This window comes from Lutzomyia longipalpis, chromosome 1 (genome assembly GCF_024334085.1).
Source record: "Lutzomyia longipalpis isolate SR_M1_2022 chromosome 1, ASM2433408v1".
NCBI lineage: Eukaryota > Metazoa > Arthropoda > Insecta > Diptera > Psychodidae > Lutzomyia > Lutzomyia longipalpis.
This window is the reverse complement of record NC_074707.1, coordinates 8723870-8744788: the sequence shown is the minus strand read 5'-3', so window position 1 is coordinate 8744788 and position 20919 is coordinate 8723870. Positions and strand designations below refer to the sequence as shown.

Below are 20919 nucleotides of genomic sequence, written 5' to 3'. Positions count from 1 at the left end.
ATCTGCTAGCAATAATAAACTCGAAAATCTTTCAATAGGAAAAAATTGCTTAGAGATTGTAGCTGATTATAATAAAATAAGTGAGATATTTTTAAACAATTCCTTTTCGACATTAGAAAGGCTCAATTTAACTAACAACCTCTTGGGAAATAATTTACATGAAATTTGTCAATGTACAAATTTAAAAGTTTTATCTCTCGATTATAATAAAATTACCAATATAAGTTCTTGTTTCTTCAACATGAGAAACTTGCAGAATCTTTCATTGGCAGGAAATGAAATTTTTCAAATTTACGAAAATAGTTTTCATCCTGAAAATAATATAACACTTCTTGATCTTTCGAACAACCATTTGGAGAATTTTCCAAGACATATAATGTCAATTTTCTCAAAATTAGAGCATTTAAAATTGAAGGGTAATAGAATTTTTACTATGGATCTAGATCTAAGGTCTTACATGTCGAATTTAAAGAAAATTGAGATTCTCAACGACACTCACGAGTACTCTGAACGTGAGGGGGTTTGGAAAAAAATTAATGAGGAAAATAATAATATTTCTTTTAACTTTATATAAAAATGTACTGGTAAGCTGACCAAGCTTACGGGAGCTGTGTTTCTTTCAGTGTACCAATTTTGTGAGAGCAAACTAGAACGCGAATTAATTTAAATACGCGCAAAGTCGGGAAAAGTTGAAAAGTCATACCCTAAGAAATGTTTGGAAGGCCATATCTCGAGAACGGACCCTTGGATTTTCATAATTTTTTTTTGTTTGAAAGGTCTTGAAGTCAACTATAACATATCGAAAAATGAAAAAAAATTATGTCGCCATTTTCGAAAAATTCGAGTTCGAAATTTTCGAAAACTTTGTTTTCGATTTTAGCGCCTCTTGCGGTCATTTCTCGAAGTTGCAATGTTCTAGACATTTGTAGGGTTTCACGAAACATTTCATTTGCGCTTGAGTTGATCAAGATCGGATTTGTAGAACCCGAGATATGACATGCCAACTTTGGAAGGCTATATCTCGAGAACGGATCCATAGATTTTCTTCATTTTTGGCATGAAGCTAGATAATATGGTCAGCTGCAACATATCAAAAAATGAAAAAAATTTATGTCGCCGTTTTCGAGATATTCATCGAAAACTAATCGAAAATTTTGTTTTCGATTTTTGGCCCCCTAGCGGTCACTTTTGAAACTTCGGATGTTCTAGAGAGTTGTAGGGTTTGTTGAGATCTTTCATTTGACCCCGGGTTGATCAAAATCGGTCAAGCCGTTTTCGAGTTATGGTCGATTTTCGATGAAAAATTGTGGCGGCCATATTGACTAAACGGCTTGACCGATTTTCGAAAATGAGGTATCGTTGGAAAGCTCTTGATGGCCCCTACAACATACCAAAAGTTCAGCCCTCTAGCTATAATAGCGGCTGAGATATAGCGAAAACAAAATTTTGAGGCTATTCAAAATGGCGGTTGGGGGGTGGATTTGACCTCATAATCGGATTTCTTCAGGTCGATATTTAAACTTTGCCGTTTACCGCAAGTCTCTATCTATCACCGTTCTCTTGCAATTTAAGTTTATAATCCGGACGGCCGGCCGGCCGGAAAAAAACTTATTTTTGGCGCATACGTTTTTTGGAATGTGGGGACCCTAATTCGTGCTCATCCCAAGTTTGAGCCCGATCTGACGACTTTCGATTTTGCTCGGTACACAAAAGCTGTTTCTGAAAGAAACACAGCTAAAAGTAAATTTTCTGTTAAAAAAAACTTATAATTCAGTTAAAAACTAACTAACCTCCAAAAAAAATGTAAGGAGTGCTGATTCCTGAGAAATTATTTGTGTTAAGAGTAAACATTTTTTGAGCATGTTGCAGAGTCTGAATGCATTGAACTATCCATGAATTAAATAATTTTGTGATCACCCTCTACCTTGCTCAAGTTCAAGTTCAAAATGTAGATATAAAAAGTAGTATTCCCGTTGGGAAAAAATTATAAAAAAGATAGAAATTTTTGCACTTGTACACATTTAATTTGAAGTTCAATAAGTAAAGATCATTTTCTCGAAGGTTCAAACCTGAAGAGTTTTTCTTGTGAATTTATATAATTCTCATCAATTGAGAAAGTTCTTTGCGAGAGAAGGAATTTATTCATCTTATTTCATTCTCATCGCCACCTTGGGGCATCAATTGTCCGAAATTTTCACTGTGAATTTAGTGAGGAAAGTGTGCTTCAAGTGATTGAGATTCTACTGCATTGTGAAGGCGCTTCATTCGTCAGAGAGTTTCTCATTGGAATTTTCTTGTGCCACTATCCCGTGGAAACCACTTCATTGCATCTTCTGATTCAACCTGGCGAAACTCAGCAGCACAAAGGCGCGAGCCGGATGACGCTCTAACTGTTGACCATATCGTTACAGGTACTAATTAGAGGGAAGAAGAGAAAGAGAGTCTGTCTGAAGAGGGATTCTAATTAATTATCTTTTATCAATTATCAATTGAAGGTAACTCCACACCATTGTGAATGCCCCTTTAAGCCCACCAGTGGGAGTGAGAATTAATTCTTCTTTGATCGCCTATCGTTAAAGGTAAAACTTATCATACAACTGGTCCTTCGAGCCGGATGACGCTCTAACTGTTGACCATATCGTTACAGGTACTAATTAGAGGGAAGAAGAGAAAGAGAGTCTGTCTGAAGAGGGATTCTAATTAATTATCTTTTATCAATTATCAATTGAAGGTAACTCCACACCATTGTGAATGCCCCTTTAAGCCCACCAGTGGGAGTGAGAATTAATTCTTCTTTGATCGCCTATCGTTAAAGGTAAAACTTATCATACAACTGGTCCATCGAGCGACGTGAAGTCGTGACGAACTTCACCCAGCATGCCTAACAAAAAATCCAGAGACGCCTACAAGGGGCAACTGACTCATGTGAAGAAGACCATTGAGAAATATGAGGCTGATGCGTTGCTTCTGAACCAACCAAACGCCAGGGTCGAGCTGAAGACTCAAAGCCAGCTCATCAGTCGGATTGAGATGAATTATCAGACCATTCAGATGAAAATCATCCAGGATTGTCGCATCAAGGAGGATGCTGACCAGGAACAAAATGACCTTCTGGAGTTTCTGGGGGATTGTGCCAATACATTCTCGCGTGTAGCAACGCTCCTCAATTGCCTTGATGAATCATCTGTTCAATCTCCGATTGGTGATGGCCATGGAGGTGATGCTGCAGATCTTAAGTCGATCATTGCCCTCATGAGTCAGCAACTCACAGAGCAGCAGAGGCAGCGGGAGGCTGATGAACGGAAATTCACCAGCATTCTGGAATCTCAGCGAAACGAATTCCAAGGTTTTATGAATGCATCTCAGGCCGCCGCTCATGATGATTCTACTGACAATGCCCAGCTCGTGTCTCAACTCTTGCCCATGCCGGTGAAACTCGAACCAATTCGAGTACCCAATTTCTCTGGATCTTACAAGGATTGGAAAACATTCCACGATTTATTTGTTTCCGTGGTTGATGGCAATCCACGGCTCACCAGAGTGCAGAAAATGCACTATTTGAAAACCTCCCTCATGGGAGAAGCAGCGAAGTTGATTGAACATCTTGGGATATCTGAAGCCAATTATTCAGTCGCTTGGGAGCGCCTCAAGGAGCGCTACAATGATAAGGTTGCGATTGTGAGAGAATTGATGGACACATTTATGGACCTTCCTTCAGTCACCAAGCCAGACATCACCATTCTGAGGAAAATTCAATCGGATTCCACCTCCACCATTCATGCGTTGGGTGCGTTAGAGGTCAATCAGCGTGATCCATGGCTAATTCATTGCGTTTTGAAGAAACTCGATCGAGAGACGCAATGGTTGTGGGCTCAGGAGGACCATGGAGTAGACACAACGTGGGACGTTTTTGACAAATTCCTCACGAAGAGATGCCGCTCCTTGGAACATTGTACTACAGAGAATCCATCACGTCAGAACACTCCAAGCAACTACAACAAGAACAAACCCAACACACCCTTCAAGAAGGCGTCAACTTATGCATCAGGTGCCAGTGATAGTTGTAACTATTGTCAGGTTAGCTCACACAAATTGTACAGATGTAGAAAGTTCTTAGATCTCCCTGCAAAAGATAGGTTTGAGGTAGTGAAAAGGCTTAAAATTTGTCAAAATTGTTTATCAGAGGTACATAATTTGGCTAGTTGCAAATATCCCCCATGCAAAACGTGCAATAAAGCACACAATAAATTGATTCATGATGCCATGCAAAGTGCATCCACCAATGTCACTGTAGGTCAACCTATTTGCGAAGCACCCCTTACCACTCCATCAATGTCGGGATTAGATGGAGCGAGTCCCACAAGTGAAAGTCAGTTTGTTAGTACATTGACATGTTCAGAGAAAAGTGGAGTGAAAGCACATGTTCTTTTCGCCACTGCTAGAGCTGAGTTGTTGGACAAATTCGGAAACAGACATGCCTGTCGCTTGGTACTGGATCCTACTTCCCAGGTCAACATAATATCATCACGCTTGTGCCATACGATGAAACTCCCACGTCAGTTTTCAAGGTTTACTGTGGATGGTGTTAATGATTCCACTCAAATGTGCAATCAAGAGACCCAGGTGAAGCTTCTTTTTCATTTGAACGGCAATCTCATGTCTCAAGTTCTTGATTGTTTAGTACTCCCAAAAGTTACCAACGATCAGCCAAACTGGAATGTGGACTCATCGAACATCAAGATTCCCGAACAATGTACGCTTGCAGATCCCAATTGGCACCTGCAGCAGAGAATTGATCTTCTCATCGGGGGAGCGTTCGCTTGGAAGTACATTGGCCCAAATTCATACCACCTTGGAGAAGGATTGCCTATGCTTCAGGACAGTGTGTTCGGATGGCTCATGGTGGGACCTTGTTTCAAAATCCCCCCACCACAAAGGGTGTCGTGCAATCTCACATCTCTTGCCTCATTGGACAGAACCATGAAGAAGTTCTGGGAATGTGAACAAATCCCGAAACCAATCAGCATCCTTGAGGAGCATCAATTGGCAGAACAATCATTTGTGAAGTCTTGCACTCGAGAGGAATCTGGACAATACAAAGTTGAACTTCCAGTCAATTCTGAAATTCAGGATTTGGAATCCAATCGTTCTACGGCAGTACGACAGCTTCAATATTTGGAGAGGAGACTTGAAAAGACCCCCACTTTGCACGCAGCCTACTATGCAGTCTTTGAGGAATATCTGCAGTTGAACATCATTGAACCTGTGCCACCTGAGGAGATTACTGCACCACTTCATCCTACTTACTATATGCCACATCATTGTGTGATACGAGAGGATTCCAAGACAACGAAGGTGAGGCCAGTCTTCAATGGCAGTTCGAAATCATCCTCAGGGTGGAGTATCAATGACCATCTCCACGTTGGCCCTGTTGTGCAACCACCATTGGTTGCAACATTGATGAGGTTCAGACTACATCCCATTGCTCTCACCTGCGATATTGTTAAAATGTATTTACAAGTCCTGTTGCATTTATATCACAGAGATCTACAAAGATTTGTCTTAATGATTAACAATGAAATAAAAGATTTTCGATTTCGTACCGTGTGTTTCGGAGTGGCATCCTCGCCCTTTCTCGCAACCCGTGTCTTGAATCAACTTGCTGAGGATGAAGGAGAGAATTATCCCCTTGCTGCAGATGCTATCAGGAACAACTTTTATGTTGATGATTGCCTCCTTTCTGCATCCTCTGTCGAGGAAGTTCTTGCCATCAAGCAGCAGTTGCAGGAAATCTTCAGCAAAGCTGGCATGACTCTTTCAAAATTTCGTTCGAATTCGGCAGAGGTTCTAGCCACTGAGGTTGGCGACATGGAAGATGAAGCTGTTCTGTTGGATGAGGAGGCAAAGGCACTCGGAATCCGGTGGCATCCCCGGTCAGATACATTTCAATTCCGTGTGTCTCAACAGTTGATGACATCAGAAATGACCAAACACTCAATTCTGTCGACAATTGCACGAATTTATGACCCTTGCGGACTTATAGGGCCGGTCATAACTGCAGGGAAGATCATTCTTCAAGACACGTGGACTCGCAATTTGAGTTGGCATGAAGAGGTGCCAGAGGATTTGAAGTCGATGTGGACAAAATTCATCACTGATTTACCAAACATTGAGGCGTTACGCATTCCACGCTGGGCTTCCGACTTCAAAGATACTGTGCATAGAGAGTTACATGTCTTTGGTGATGCAAGTATGATGGCATATGGGGTCGCAGTTTATTTAGTCTGCACAGACAAAAGTGGAGCTAGATCATCTTACCTGATGGCAGCAAAATCAAAGTTGAACCCAATAGATGACAAAGATACGAAGAAGAGAAAGTTGACTATCCCCAAAGCGGAGCTTTGTGGGGCAGAACTTGCTGTGGAACTAGCAGCAGTGGTGGCTGAAGCTATTGGCGTTAAGGAGGTGCACTATTGGTTGGATGCTACAGTTGTTTTGTGTCAGATCTACTCAGCATCACCAAAGCAGGAGGTGTTTGTCAAGAATCGCGTCAGGAAAATCCGTGCAGCAACACGGAGCGAGATATGGAGGCATGTACGCACAGACGAGAATCCTGCTGATCTTATTTCAAGGGGAATCACTGCTGAAAAGCTCATCAATAATCGTCTGTGGTGGCAGGGCCCTCATTGGCTTTGTATGGATCAAAGTCAGTGGCCACCTGTTTTCTCGCCCAGTGGCACGGGGGAGTTCATTGACAAGTTATCATGTTCATTACAATTGACTGGAAATATAGAAGAGGAAACAATTTACCATAAATTGGTTACCAATGTGAGCAAATTCTCCCGAATGGTACGTACAGTGGCTTGGATTGCTAGAGCGTGTGGCAAGTTCAAGACTCTCGGGAAGAGGGTCACCCGGAGTGCTTCTGTGGTCTATCCGGACACATTGTCAGTGGTGGAGCTGGCACAAGCGGAAATCACATTGATTCGATGGGCTCAACTGGACGCTTGGCCTTATGTCATCAACGCTGTGAAGGATGGATCCATAGAGTACAAACCAAAATTGCAATCTTTTCGGAAGCTTCGACCATTCTTGGATGAAGATGGGATATTGAGAGTGGGCGGCAGACTTTCCCACTCTTCTGAATCATTTGATGTCAAACACCCAAAGATTATTCCCAAGGGAAAATTGGCTGAAAGATTGGCACATAAATTTCACCTTGAAACACTTCATGCTGGACCTCAACTGGTAATGTCAAATTTACGGTTGCAGTATTGGATGATGAATGGGCGAAATATAGTTCGAAAAGTGATCAGAGAGTGCATCGTTTGCAGAAAGGTGAAACCACCGGTGGCAGAACAGTTAATGGGAGAGTTGCCCGCTGCAAGAGTAGAAGTTCCGTCAATGGCTTTTAAAGCCACAGGAGTTGATTACACCGGTGCTATTCGGATTAGGCGTACTCCACGAGGAAAAACAACGGAAAAGGCTTATGTAGTGGTGTTTGTTTGCATGAGTGTCAAAGCTGTTCATTTGGAGCTTGTAACATCATTATCTACACAGTCATTCATAGCCGCACTCCGAAGATTTGTGGCACGAAGAGGAGCCCCAACTCAGATGTACAGTGACAATGGGACGAATTTTGTGGGGGCGGACAAGGAGTTACAGCACTTATTGCGGCAACAGGCATTCCAGGAGGAGGTTTCCAATTGCTCATCAGGCCTGGGGATTCAGTGGCACTTTAATCCCCCTGCTGCTCCCCACCATGGCGGACTTTGGGAAGCCGCGGTCAAATCATTTAAATTTCACTTCAAGCGAATTGTTGGACAGGCAGTGCTGACGTATGAGGAAATGAGCACCATATTGGCACAGATTGAAGCCATTCTAAACAGCAGACCACTTGTTGTTCTGTCTGATGATCCTCAGGACCCTGTGGCATTGACACCTGGACACTTTCTCATGAAATGTTCGTCAGCACAACTCCCAGACCCGTCATTGGGGCATTTGAAGCAAGGAAGATTGAGTAGATGGCAACTTTGCCAGTCCCTACAGCAGCATTTTGCTCAGCGCTGGAAGCACGAGTACCTCACCAACCTTCACTCTCGGAACAAGTGGAATAGAAGAATGGACGATCTGAAGGTGGGAGATGTTGTGATCATCCGAGAGGAAAATGTGGAGTCAACTCATTGGCCATTGGGCATAGTCAGGGAAGTGTGCCCAGGCGTTGAAGGAGCTGTACGGGTGGTAAGGGTGCAAATGGGTGACAAGGTATACACAAGGCCGATAGTCAAGTTGGTCAAATTGTTGAAGGAAGAAGAATGTGAGAAGGAGGATTGAATTATTATGCATTATGCAAACTTTATTATGAATTAGTAGTTTATGTTAGCAGGGAGAAATAGGCAGGAAGTATTAAATTTGTTATATGTAAGAATATTACGGTGTTGGGTACGGCGGCGATGAGCGGGGGAGAATGTTAAGAGTAAACATTTTTTGAGCATGTTGCAGAGTCTGAATGCATTGAACTATCCATGAATTAAATAATTTTGTGATCACCCTCTACCTTGCTCAAGTTCAAGTTCAAAATGTAGATATAAAAAGTAGTATTCCCGTTGGGAAAAAATTATAAAAAAGATAGAAATTTTTGCACTTGTACACATTTAATTTGAAGTTCAATAAGTAAAGATCATTTTCTCGAAGGTTCAAACCTGAAGAGTTTTTCTTGTGAATTTATATAATTCTCATCAATTGAGAAAGTTCTTTGCGAGAGAAGGAATTTATTCATCTTATTTCATTCTCATCGCCACCTTGGGGCATCAATTGTCCGAAATTTTCACTGTGAATTTAGTGAGGAAAGTGTGCTTCAAGTGATTGAGATTCTACTGCATTGTGAAGGCGCTTCATTCGTCAGAGAGTTTCTCATTGGAATTTTCTTGTGCCACTATCCCGTGGAAACCACTTCATTGCATCTTCTGATTCAACCTGGCGAAACTCAGCAGCACAAAGGCGCGAGCCGGATGACGCTCTAACTGTTGACCATATCGTTACAGGTACTAATTAGAGGGAAGAAGAGAAAGAGAGTCTGTCTGAAGAGGGATTCTAATTAATTATCTTTTATCAATTATCAATTGAAGGTAACTCCACACCATTGTGAATGCCCCTTTAAGCCCACCAGTGGGAGTGAGAATTAATTCTTCTTTGATCGCCTATCGTTAAAGGTAAAACTTATCATACAATTTGTCTAAAAGAAACAAATATCAAATCAAAGCAAAATATAAATTCTAATTTCAATAAAAAACTTTTCTATTTTAGTAAGCAATAAAAGGAAAATAAATTTTACTACAGATAAAAAAAATCTTTTAATTTCCCTTCAATTTGAATTTAAACAGGAACTTTATGTATAAAAATCAATAATTTTTATACACAAATCAGTTTAAAAAAAAATTTGAATTATTTCTTTCACTGAAAATTCAAAAATTAATTTTTTAAGGATACAAATGGGCAAAAGGAAGGCTGCCGAAACCCGGGATTGAACCGGGGACCTTTAGATCTTCAGTCTAACGCTCTCCCAACTGAGCTATTTCGGCATAAAAGCTCTTTTGCTTCTCTCTTTTACATAACTTAACTCCCACTGCAAACTACATTCAAACATTTTCTCTTACCACATAAACATAGCACGCACACAATTGTAACTAAAACATGTTGCTGGAACCACGAAAAAAAGATTAAAAGACCTGCAAAGCATTCTCAAAAAAATTTCCTTTGAAATTAATCCTTTTTCCCGGAGATTTGTGATGAAGAAAAATGAAGAATTTTAGCCTAAAAATGCATTTGGATGATTTTCTAGCAATTTTGCGTGCAGTAGGGCTTTGTGGACACCCTATATGCTGCAAAGGCGAAGAATTTATGTTTGTCTTCTGTGAGCCAACCATCATCCGTGGCGCCGTGGCTTAGTTGGTTAAAGCGCCTGTCTAGTAAACAGGAGATCGTGAGTTCGAATCTCGCCGGTGCCTTTTTTGTTTTTTTTTTCTCTCAATTTTTTTTAAATTTAATTTTAAGATTAAAAAAAATAAGAAAAAGATTTGATAAAACTTTACAATCTTTGTATTATTATTCAGAACAGTCTCTATTATTTTTGCCAATAAAAATCATCTTCCTGCTTCCTCCGTAAATGTTGAAGTCAGGAGTGGCAAGGATACTGGGAAAACATTAAAATAGGAAGATTTATATCATCTTAAGACTAGGCCGCACTGAAACATCTCCTCATTTGTGCCTTTAAAAATCTCCTTCCGGAAAAGGAAGTTCATTCATCTGTGTAGTAAGAAACAAAGACAACGTCTCCACCAACACTGATAAGACTCTGGCCCTAAAAAGATTATTATTTTACTCTTATCGAGATTCAAGGGATGGTCCTTTTCTTGTAGCACTTACCTGATTCTTATGGACGCTCTCATTTAGAAGAAGCTCAGTCATGTAGAAGGAAACCATTGCATTCCCACCGAGGGCAGTTACATGCGCCCGGACAACAGCCAGAAGTTCCGTTACGAATCCATGGACAAATCCACAGATTCCACCATTTTCCCGGATTGATGTACTCTCGCGGATGAAGAAGAAATTGAGATTTCCCAGATATTTTTCAATTCTTCCACCCGGAACGTAGCTTAAGGGTGTCACATCGACTCCATAGCGCTCCCGGACAGGCATCTGCAAATCCCAAAGCAAGCAAATTAATTCTCAGAATTAAAAAAAAAAACATTTTTTTTGCTTCCTACATGTCTTGAAAGCCTCGTGGGGGCTTTTCCTCTCGTTGGAGACTTATTCCTTAGCTTCAGGGAGCCTGTTTGAGCAAATTGTGTTGGAGGATTGTGAGTTGTTGGGGTGTGCGTCAGACTTTGGGATACTCCTGCAGCTGCCGATGTTACCGTCTCAAAAACATGATCCTCCTCAAGATTAAAAATCAGCTCTTCTTCTCCTGCAAATCCGGAAATTCCGGGAAATTCAATAAAAATAATTTCCCACCAATTTCGGTGAACATAACCTCACTTCTGTATTCCCACCAATTTTATCTTACCTTTCTTGATTCCCTCCTTGCTGGCAGAATTAGACAGGAGTCTTCGCTTATTTTTGATCATCTTGGATGGTTCTCCCAGCCCCAGAGCCATCCCTGTGACGAGAACTTGAATCCAATCTGCTTCCGGAAGATCAATTGTGAAGCGAAGATCACAAATTGCGCAAGGAATCATACTCCTGAGCTTGTAGTAGATACACTGCAGGAGACGTTGAAGATTTTTGGCCAAATGAGTTTGTTGATTGATGTGTCCACGCCAAACTTGAGCAAAATACTGCAGATTCCGCACAACTTCCAAATCCAGCAGTCCAGGAACTGTTTGGGTGTTCACCACGTGGAATCCTTCTGGAGGGCAGGGTTCCATGAGCAGAGAAATCACTTCGAGATCCTCAATGTCATCCACTTCGAGGATACAGGCATCCTTATTGCCAACATTGAGATCCATCTCAGCCAGCTCATCGTCGCTCTCTTCACTCTCAGACAAGGGACGCGGATCAACGTCCCCGAAGGTTTTGAGCTGATAAATCTCACGATTCTTCTCAATTGTATCCTGGAGTGTTCGCTGAATCTCATTTAGCTTCTCCGGATTGGATCCTGCACGTTCAGCCCCAACAATCTTGGGCAGGGCTGCAGCTGGGAGTGCACTGAGATAGACAGCCGTTCCCGTGGCTACAATTGTCATCATCTTCTCACCAACAGCTATTGAGCATTTGAGACCGAAGATTGCATTCATTCCCTTGACCTTCATCTTGTTGATCAGCACACGATAGAGCTCGTACTCAAGAAAGGGAAGCCCATCGGAAATCTCCTTGGCATTTGATTCTCCTTTGAGGTCTCTCTTCTGCCGACACACTTGAGCCTGCACCAAGCATCCACGGCCTGTTATTTGCAACCCATCGGGAATCTCAATTGTGGCCAGGAAGACATTTGGCACCTTTGCACGTCGGCACACAGCGCACGTGTCCAGAGTCACGCTGAAGGGAACAGAATTGGCAGCATAAGGTAGATGAAGGAGTGCACACGCCAGGGAGGTGGAAGCACTCGGTGGGCATGCAGCTGGTGGAGCTTCCTTGTCACTTCCACCCTCAGGAACCTCCTCAATTGGCTTCGTGGCAACTCCTTCAATTATCTTCGCCGTTGATCCTGCAATTTTTAGCTCTTTTATCCCCTCCTTGACATCTTTCTCGAATTCCACACGATCCAGGGATGATGTCATCCTCACGGGCTGTTCACTAGAGTAGGGGAAATTGATAAGAGCAGCTGTCCCCGTGGCTGAGAGAACGCACACATCCTCAGTGATTGTCGTTGTCTCCAAATAGCCCAAAACAACGTTGCATCCAAGAGCTCTGGCATGAGAACGAATCTCCATCCTCAGCTCCGTCCACCAGCTATCACGGCATTCTGGCTCATCGGGATTTGGCACACGCTCCAAGAGCTTTACCGAACGGGAACAAACAGCTGATCCCAGATGAATTATAAAGCCCGGTGGGTATTTATCGAGCGTCAGGAAGGGATATTCGAGCATATCGAGATTGTCTGCATTGGCACTCTTCATTGTAGCTCCCACAACTCTTGTCACAGCAGGAGTTCCTCTCTCGCAGGAAGTCAAGGAGTTTCCTGAAGGGAGAATCCCAGAGAGAGGTGAGAGAAGATTAGAGAACAATTCCTGGCAATTTCAGGAGAGATAGAAGGGGACACTGGAGGAAGCAGGAAGTGGCATTCCTTTGCATCAGGGCATGCGAAAGTGGAACAATGAGGAGGAGTTTTTTAGAAGAAGAAACAACCAAGAAATTGCTCTAAAATTGCTTGAAAGGGGAATAAAACTGAGCAACATCCTTCAATATCCTTATTGAGGATTCCATCAGAGGGAAGACATCAAACACCCAGAAATGTGATCAAAGAGGGGACAAAGAACAATCAAGAAACTTCCAGGCAACAGTGAGGAGATTTTCAGGAGATCTCAACTACAACACATCCGTGATAACATTCAGAATTTCCAGCTTATGGCTAGATCGTGCTCCCAATGCACACATAGTTGAAGCAGTACGCGATATTCACAACTATTTGACTTTTTATGTTTAAAGGAATCAAAATTAATTAATTAATCAATCAACAACTTGAAGTTTGTGAACTTTTTGAATAAACTTTTCTTCCCGGAACGATTTGATATGTTCCCGGAAAGTGCCAGAGGTGGCTGGAAGTTGTGCAGTCATTCTGCCAATTGCTTGAGGAAGTTTCTAAGGGATCTTATGAACTTCTTTTACAACGCCCGGTTTGTCTTTGATTTTCTCTTTGGGTCAAAATCTATCCTTTTAGGAAGTCCCTTTTGTAATTGTGTGAAGCACAGGGGGTAGACAAAAACTCTATTTCCATAGGAATTCACTGCTCACTCGCTGAGACACCCAGGAAAATGCTTCAATCTGAAAAAATCCACCACCACTGGATAGATAATTTAATATTCTATCGATTGATAGCTTTTGAGAGGTGTCTCACGAAGATTAATGCACTAAAACTGATTTTAAAAATTTTGATGCACTTTTTGGAAATAAAGTGACGTCATTTTCTTCCTTTAATTTCTCTGCAAACCGTCCGCCATTATTTGCTGTGTTCGGGTAAAAAAGAGCTTTGTCTACCCCCTGGTGAAGCATCTTTATAGACTCAGATTTTGACCCCTAAATAACATCAAGGATCAGCCGAGTGTTGCAAAAAAAGTTCCTAAGATCCCTTAGAGACTTCCTGATGCAATTGCCAGGATGACTGAACAACTTTCAGCCACTTATGGCACTTTCCGGGAACCTATCAAATCTTTCCGGGAAGAAAAGTGTATAAACTTTAAGATGTTTAATCAATCACAAATCAGCCAAATAGCTCGCGCACCGCTTGTCCATTAACACGATCATTTATACCAAACAATGTACTCACTTTTTCTGCCTAAAACTGCTCTTACACATGCGTTCCATACAACAAAAATGAAATGAAAATTCAGTAATACGAAAACACCCCTTTCCGGAAAAGGGAAAATGAAGGGAAAAATACAAGAATTTTGAGCTTCCAAGCCAATTCTACCCTAAAAGGCTATTTAAGGATTCTGTGGACTTCTCAATGAGGGAAAAAAAAGTATTTCAATAATCTACCCCTAGAAATACAAAAAAAAGTTAAAGAAGCTTCATGATTACTGACCTTTGGGCGTCACACTGAGATCCGAGTCGGATGATCGGCGATAGATACCGGAATCTTTGCAAGTTGAACTGGGAACAGCAGCAGCACCACTCTTGGCGGGACTTTGGGTCATTCTGGAGCCTGTAGATTCAGCCCGGGTGTGCCCAGTTGTCACCTTGGCTCCCGGACTGGCGGGATTGGCTCCACCAGACGACGATGCCGCTTCATTCCTAGCAATGGGAGAAAGAGGAGAAGGTGCAAGCAACATCTTGTTAGTGTGAGACAAATTCGTGTGTGGGTTAGATGCCATCGGGGGCTCTACGGAGAGACTAGTTAGCGTGACAGGGAGTGAATTGTGACGATCAGGGACAGAACTCTTGGACGCAGCATGAAGGTAATCCTTCTCCACTAATTCAATGAGTGACATGAAGGGAAGGCCACGTCCTTCGAACTTCTTCAGCGGTTCCGGATCTGTTGGAGTTACTTCTTTGATTTTAATAACTGGCTTAACAATAGAAGCCCTCTTTGGGGACTTCCTCGTGAACTTCTTCTTCAGGATGGACTTTAGCTCGACAGCTAGAGAAGGTGATGCTGGTGGGGAAACTCTCGGTGGGGTACGTTGCTTCCTTTTGCGTGGGAAAATGTTGAACTTCCGGAAGGCATGAAGGAGGGATTTGTGGGGATTTTCAGCTGTGCCAATTTCGGGTTCCTCAGTCGTTGATCCGGGCTTAATCCACGACACATCATCACTCACATCGAGGCTCTCGGGGCACGTCTTCAGGATTTCCTGGAGGGTCTCCTCTTTGGAGGTGGATTCACTCTCAATGAGAACAGTTTCATCGGGATTCTCACCGCCTCCGGAAACAATCCTGGACGTACCCATCCGCACCGCCTCGTCGTGGGCTTTTGGCGCAATCCAGGCTGAACTGTCATCCTTCTCCTGGACATTGCGCATCACCATACTCACGGTGTCCGCATCGAAGCACACTTCAACTCTCTCCGGGGTGCTGTCAGACGCCTCATCGTCGGAGCTAAGGGAGTCGGACTCAAAGCTTGGAAAGAGGCTCGTCTTGGATGACTGAGACATGCAGAGCGTATCAATGGATTGACTCATATCCACCGATGTGCTGAGCTTCTGCGAATTCTGCGACGATGGGCGTGAATCGTGCGATTCGGAGATTCTATCCAACCCCATGGTCTGACTCGACATGAGTGAAGCCACGAGGAGAGACGTCATTCCGGCACCCTCACTCGAAGAGCGCTGAAATTGCTTCCTGCGGCTATTCCTCCCCATTCCCGGACTTCCCTTCTCCGGCACGTCAAACTTCAGAGCACTCAGAGCCAATTTTGGGGCTGATGTGAGCCCAAAATCCGGAGCTCTGGCCAGAATTCTCCGCCCCAGGGCATTCCGGGAAGCTGGCACAGCAGCTGGGATATTCTTCTTCAGCTTCTTCACAAAATGATGCGGAGACTTTCCCCGCAAATCCTCCTGCACCATTCTCTGTTGCATCTTCTCATCAATCTCCAAACTACGCCTAGCTGCCAAATCTTCACATTCATTCCGCATGACTGGAAACAAGGTAAAGCGACCCACAGTCGCTGATTCGAAGGTAAAAGAATCCCTCAAGTAACTCGGGGAGGGAGTACATGTGAGGAATTCGAGATATTTCATTGTCCTCCTGAATTAATTTATGTTTTTTGTTTTGTGGATTTTCATTGCAAATGCATAAAGAAAAGAATGAGATAAACAACAAAAGAAAGAGAGAAAAGGTGGACAGAGCCAGGAAGGGCATTAGCACGAGCAGCAGAGGGAGATTAGTTGGGGAAGAGCAGAGGGAAAAATTAATAATAAAAATTATTTCCCAACTGAAACTCTGAAAGAAATCCTTTTTTTTTTCAAAGAAATTTCAAAAATTCACAAACTTACTCTTCAATTAGGGCAGAATCCGCAACTTGCTGGGGAGCATCGGGGATCTTTATGAGCGTGACAGCAGTTCCAATCCCCCGAGCCACAACACCAACATCCCCTTCCAGATCCAGGCAGAGTTTGTAACCAATTACGGCATTTGCTCCCATATCCAGAGCCTTCAGACCAATCTTCCGTTGAACCTGGACAGAAGGAGAATAATGTCAAAGAGTGCTTCTTATCAAAGGAACGTTGCTAAAATTACCTCTCCGGAGAGTTTGAGGAAGACAACCTGACGGGCTTCGTTGGAAGCTCTCGGTGTGCGAATTTTATCAATCCACTGATACTCTGGATCGTCATTCACAACGAGCTCCTCCACGAAACCATGAATAGCAGGAGCATGATACCCATGAGGGATGTTGGGGGCTGCAAAAACACCACAAATTCAATCACAAAGTACATTCAGGGGCCAAAGATTCCCACTTACAGTGAAAGAATTGCACGCCACAGGAGCTCTGACGGAATTTGTTGACATCCGAGAAGAGATCCACCTTGATGATGAGATTCACCTCACCCCGAATGCCGTGCATTGTGTCATACACAGGAAACCATCCGGACATGACGGATCCCTTCCCATGCCCATGCCCTGATTGTCCGGATGGGTCAATTGCAGCTCCCGGAATGAGCATTGGATTGAGACAAATGGGATGTACCTTGCCAATGGCATCATTGGCAGAGTATGTGTCGTAGTCCATGAGACGAATTTGCAACGGCTCATCCTGGAGTTCAGCATCATCCATCTCAAATCTGTACCAATCTGAATTCCACTGCGGATTGAGACTCTTCCGGCAGACATCTGTCTTGTGCGTTATCCCCCCGAGCTTTATCTCCACAAAGGCATCCGTTGTGTCGCTACTTCTGTCCATTACGGGCAGATTGCGACCCGCCAGAACCTTCACTTTCACTTTTCCAGGCATTTTTCACGGATTTTCTGTCACAACAATCCACTTCTTGCATTTATTTGAGGTTATGTTTACAGATTTTTCTGATTGTGAGCAGCTTCCGCGGCTCACATCTCTCGGCGCGAGATGGAAGATAAGATTACATATGTTGGAGTGAGAAGAAAATATTTTCTTGTCTTTCCATACATCTCTTACTCACATAATTGTTTATCTTGCATCTCAGTCGCACAGATAAGAAAGATTTGTTTACATTTTGCCCTTTAAATTTTTCTCTTTAAATCTTTTTAACTGATTTTAACGGATTTTCTTCCTTTTCACGGATTAAAAGGATTTTAAGGATTGACAGTGATTTTTAATACTTTTTACGACGTCAGAAAATTAATAAATAACAAACAGAATATAAAAGTTCTTTAAAAAAATTATTTAGATGACTACAAAGATTTTTAATCAGAATTTAGAAACATTTTCCGTTCATCGCAAGAAAATTATAATTTTTTATTATAAATTGAATCAATTAAAATTAAATTGTTTTTCAGATTATCGTTAAGATTCTTGGACATCTATCTTTATAAATTAATTCGGAAATTAGCATGGATTTTCACTTGTGACAATTTATGCCAATAAACTAAGCTAAAATCTAACAAAACCGGTAGTTGTCATGGCTCCTTCCGGCTCATTAAGATGTGGAAATCGCCTATGATCAAGCCAAAGGGATTAAAGCTTTATATCATATACTTTTCCCTCACAATTCTCTTGTACGAAAATTTAGGAACCTTTTCAGCTTTTTAGAAGGATTTTATTTCATTCCTCTCATTCCTCAATAGCTAATAAGAAAAATTACAGAATTATTTTATGTGTCTTAATTTTTCCCTTAATCCTCATAAAAGGAGCAAAATGATCCTTAAAATTGCGAACTTCTTTGGCAAATAAAAAAATCCTTTCACACAGAAAATTCACAAAATGTTAAGTTTCTTCATCCCAAAGAAAGAATTAACAAGAAAATTTATTATATTTTAATCTCCAAAAATTTACATTAGAGCTCAAGAGTCCTTTTACAGAGGACTCCGTTACTATCATTTGAAGCAAAATTGGAAGAAATGGAAGAATTTTGCGCCAAGAAAAGTGAGAGAGATAAGATTTCTGATTTTTGAATGCAAATACCGCCCCCGCAATTGACTTCACACCTGACCCACACAGTGTCTTTCACCACCACCGACCGGCACTTTGGCATCATATCCTGCCAAGGAGAATCGTGTAAAATGCTACGAGTTGATAATGGTGCAAGAAATGGAGTAACATCCGCCCACCCCCAACTCCTGCAAGGAAGGTAGCACCACGCGCCAAAGACTCCACCACACCGTACACATCATCCCTCCCAAGTCAGCAGGAGTAACCGAGAGCGAGAGCAATTGTGACGAAGCGCACAGAAGCGGCAACTTTCACTCTTTCGCTTCTTTGGAGAGCTCCACAAGCGGGTGGGTGAAAGTTGGGGGCTGCTCTCGGCCCCGAGGGGATGGCATTGCTATAAAGAACGACGAAATCGCATCCACGCATTCAGTTTGGTGCTGGTCGACGGAGCTGAACTACGCGTTGGAGTGTGTGGTGCGGTGTCTCACAGAAAAGTGATGATAAAACCCTCGTGTGACGAAATTCCATCACGCCAGCATTCTTTCGGCTAAATTTTGCGTAAAACACCCCGCATTTTATGTGAAAATTCATTTTTTTTTATTTTGGCAGAATTATAGCCGAAACTACATGTCTCGGTGGCATTGAGGGAGTCTCAAAGCACGTGTGCAGTGATAAGAGATAGAAAATGTGAATGAAAAATTGCTTTCATTTTTCAGTTTTGTGTATAAAGAGAATAAACGGCTTAAATTCTTTGCATTATTTTCACACAAGAAAAGATATAAGCTCTTTATTCTATGCACAAAGCCAGAGGGATTTTTCTTTGTTTTCGGAGGGATTTTTGAGTGGTTTAAAAGATTTAAAAATAATGAAAAATTTGTAATAGTTTTCAGTAGATCCTTGGAAAATGCCTTTACTAATAATAATTTTTTAATTTAATTTGATCTATTCTTTATCAATCAATTTTATCCTTTGCGAACTTTGTGGCTACCGCCGGCCTAGCATTGACTACCAATTTTTAGAATAAAACAGCAGAGAAGTCCTTTTGTGGTATAGTTCTAACAATGTTTGAAAATAGATTTTAAATAATATTTCTTATCCAAACTAAAAGTTATTTAAGCACAACAACTAAAAACAAAAACATTTTAAAAATAGTTTTGTAGCATATAAAATTCTAATAAGGATTCCATTTACTTCCTTTTCTTTTTTTAGGGTAATTTAGGACAATTAAAATTTAAGAAAACATTTTTGTCTCTTTAATTTTATTCTTAGAAAATATTTTTACGTAACACGATATCCTTACGTTTTCACAGAACCTTGCTTGTTTGTTTCCTTATTAAAACTGTTTCTCGTAAAAAAAATTAATTATTATTTTCGTTGTATTAAATTTCAAACTGTCTGTAAAAAATTATTAAAGAATTTAGACAAAAAATGTACTGGTAAGCTGACCAAGCTTACGGGAGCTGTGTTTCTTTCAGTGTACCAATTTTGTGAGAGCAAACTAGAACGCAAATTAATTTAAATACGCGCAAAGTCGGGAAAAGTAGAAAAGTCATACCCTAAGAAATCTTTAGAAGGCTATATCTCGAGAACGGATCCATAGATTTTCATAATTTTTTTTTGTTTGAAAGGTCTTGAAGTCAGCTATAACATATCGAAAAATGAAAAAAATTTATGTCGCCATTTTCGAAAAATTCGAGTTCGAAATTTTCGAAAACTTTGTTTTCGATTTTAGCGCCTCTTGCGGTCATTTCTCGAAGTTGGAATGTTCTAGACATTTGTAGGGTTTCTCGAAACCTTTCATTTGCGCTTGAGTTGATCAAGATCGGACTTGTAGAACCCGAGATATGACATGCCAACTTTGGAAGGCTATATCTCGAGAACGGATACATAGATTTTCTTCATTTTTGGCATGAAGCTAGATAATATGGTCAGCTACAACATATGAAAAAATGAAAAAAATTTATGTCGTCGTTTTCGAGATATTCATCGAAAACTCATCGAAAATTTTGTTTTTGATTTTTGGCCCTCTAGCGGTCACTTTTGAAACTTCGGATGTTCTAGAGAGCTGTAGGGTTTGTTGAGATCTTTCATTTGACCCCGGGTTGATCAAAATCGGTCAAGCCGTTTTCGAGTTATGGTCGATTTTCAATGAAAAATTGTAGCGGCCATATTGACTAAACGGCTTGACCGATTTTCAAAAATGAGGTATCGTTGGAAAGCTCTTGATGGCCCCTACAACATGTCAAAATTTCAGACCTCTAGCTATAATAGCGGCTGAGATATAGCGAAAACAAAATTTTGAGGCTATTCAAAATGGAGGTGGGGGGGTGGATTTGACCTCATAATCGGATTTCTTCAGGTCGATATTTAAACTTTGCCGTTTACCGCAAGTCTCTATCTATCACCGTTCTCTTGCAATTTAAGTTTATGATCCGGCCGGACGGCCGGACGGACGGACGGCCGGCCGGAAAAATTTTTTTTGGCGCATACGTTTTTTGGAATGTGGGGACCCTAATTCGTGCTCATCCCAAGTTTGAGCCCGATCTGACGACTTTCGATTTTGCTCGGTACACAAAAGCTGTGTCTGAAAGAAACACAGCTAACTTATCTCGAGGAATTTCTTTATTTTTTATGTAATTAGTTGGTATACCACAATCGTGGCATACCAAGTATTGTAATCGTCTGAAAAACCGACCACCTCA

General features: G+C 41.6%; 2 protein-coding genes and 2 non-coding genes across 5 annotated transcripts in view; 2 read left to right on the top strand and 2 right to left on the bottom strand.

Moving 5' to 3' along the window:
* LOC129787507 (C2 domain-containing protein 5) overlaps nt 1–17158 on the bottom strand; it is a 970947-nt gene extending 953789 nt beyond the window's left edge. Inside the window, exons 1-8 of one of the 2 annotated variants that reach the window (XR_008750237.1) lie at nt 16615–17158; nt 16393–16553; nt 16149–16330; nt 14243–14451; nt 11066–12679; nt 10767–10966; nt 10426–10698; nt 10087–10360 (exon numbers count right to left, since the gene is read on the bottom strand). Coding sequence is in view for 1 of the 2 variants with exons in the window: in XM_055823182.1 (XP_055679157.1) it covers nt 10298–10360; nt 10426–10698; nt 10767–10966; nt 11066–12679; nt 14243–14451; nt 16149–16330; nt 16393–16553; nt 16615–17104 (3192 nt within the window). In the remaining variant the exon portion in view is untranslated. Of the gene's footprint in view, nt 1–10075; nt 10361–10425; nt 10699–10766; nt 10967–11065; nt 12680–14242; nt 14452–16148; nt 16331–16392; nt 16554–16614 lie in introns of those variants that run through there. The other variant, XM_055823182.1, reaches the window with a different exon arrangement.
* LOC129786897 (uncharacterized) lies at nt 2878–8334 on the top strand. The gene has a single exon (XM_055822150.1). It carries the CDS (start codon nt 2878–2880, stop codon nt 8332–8334), a length of 5457 nt encoding a protein of 1818 aa, XP_055678125.1.
* Trnaf-gaa (transfer RNA phenylalanine (anticodon GAA)) lies at nt 9509–9581 on the bottom strand. Its single transcript has one exon. It is a non-coding gene; the product is annotated as a tRNA-Phe (tRNA).
* On the top strand, nt 9934–10007 carry Trnat-agu (transfer RNA threonine (anticodon AGU)). The gene has a single exon. It is a non-coding gene; the product is annotated as a tRNA-Thr (tRNA).
* Nucleotides 17159–20919: the final 3761 nt, after the last annotated feature.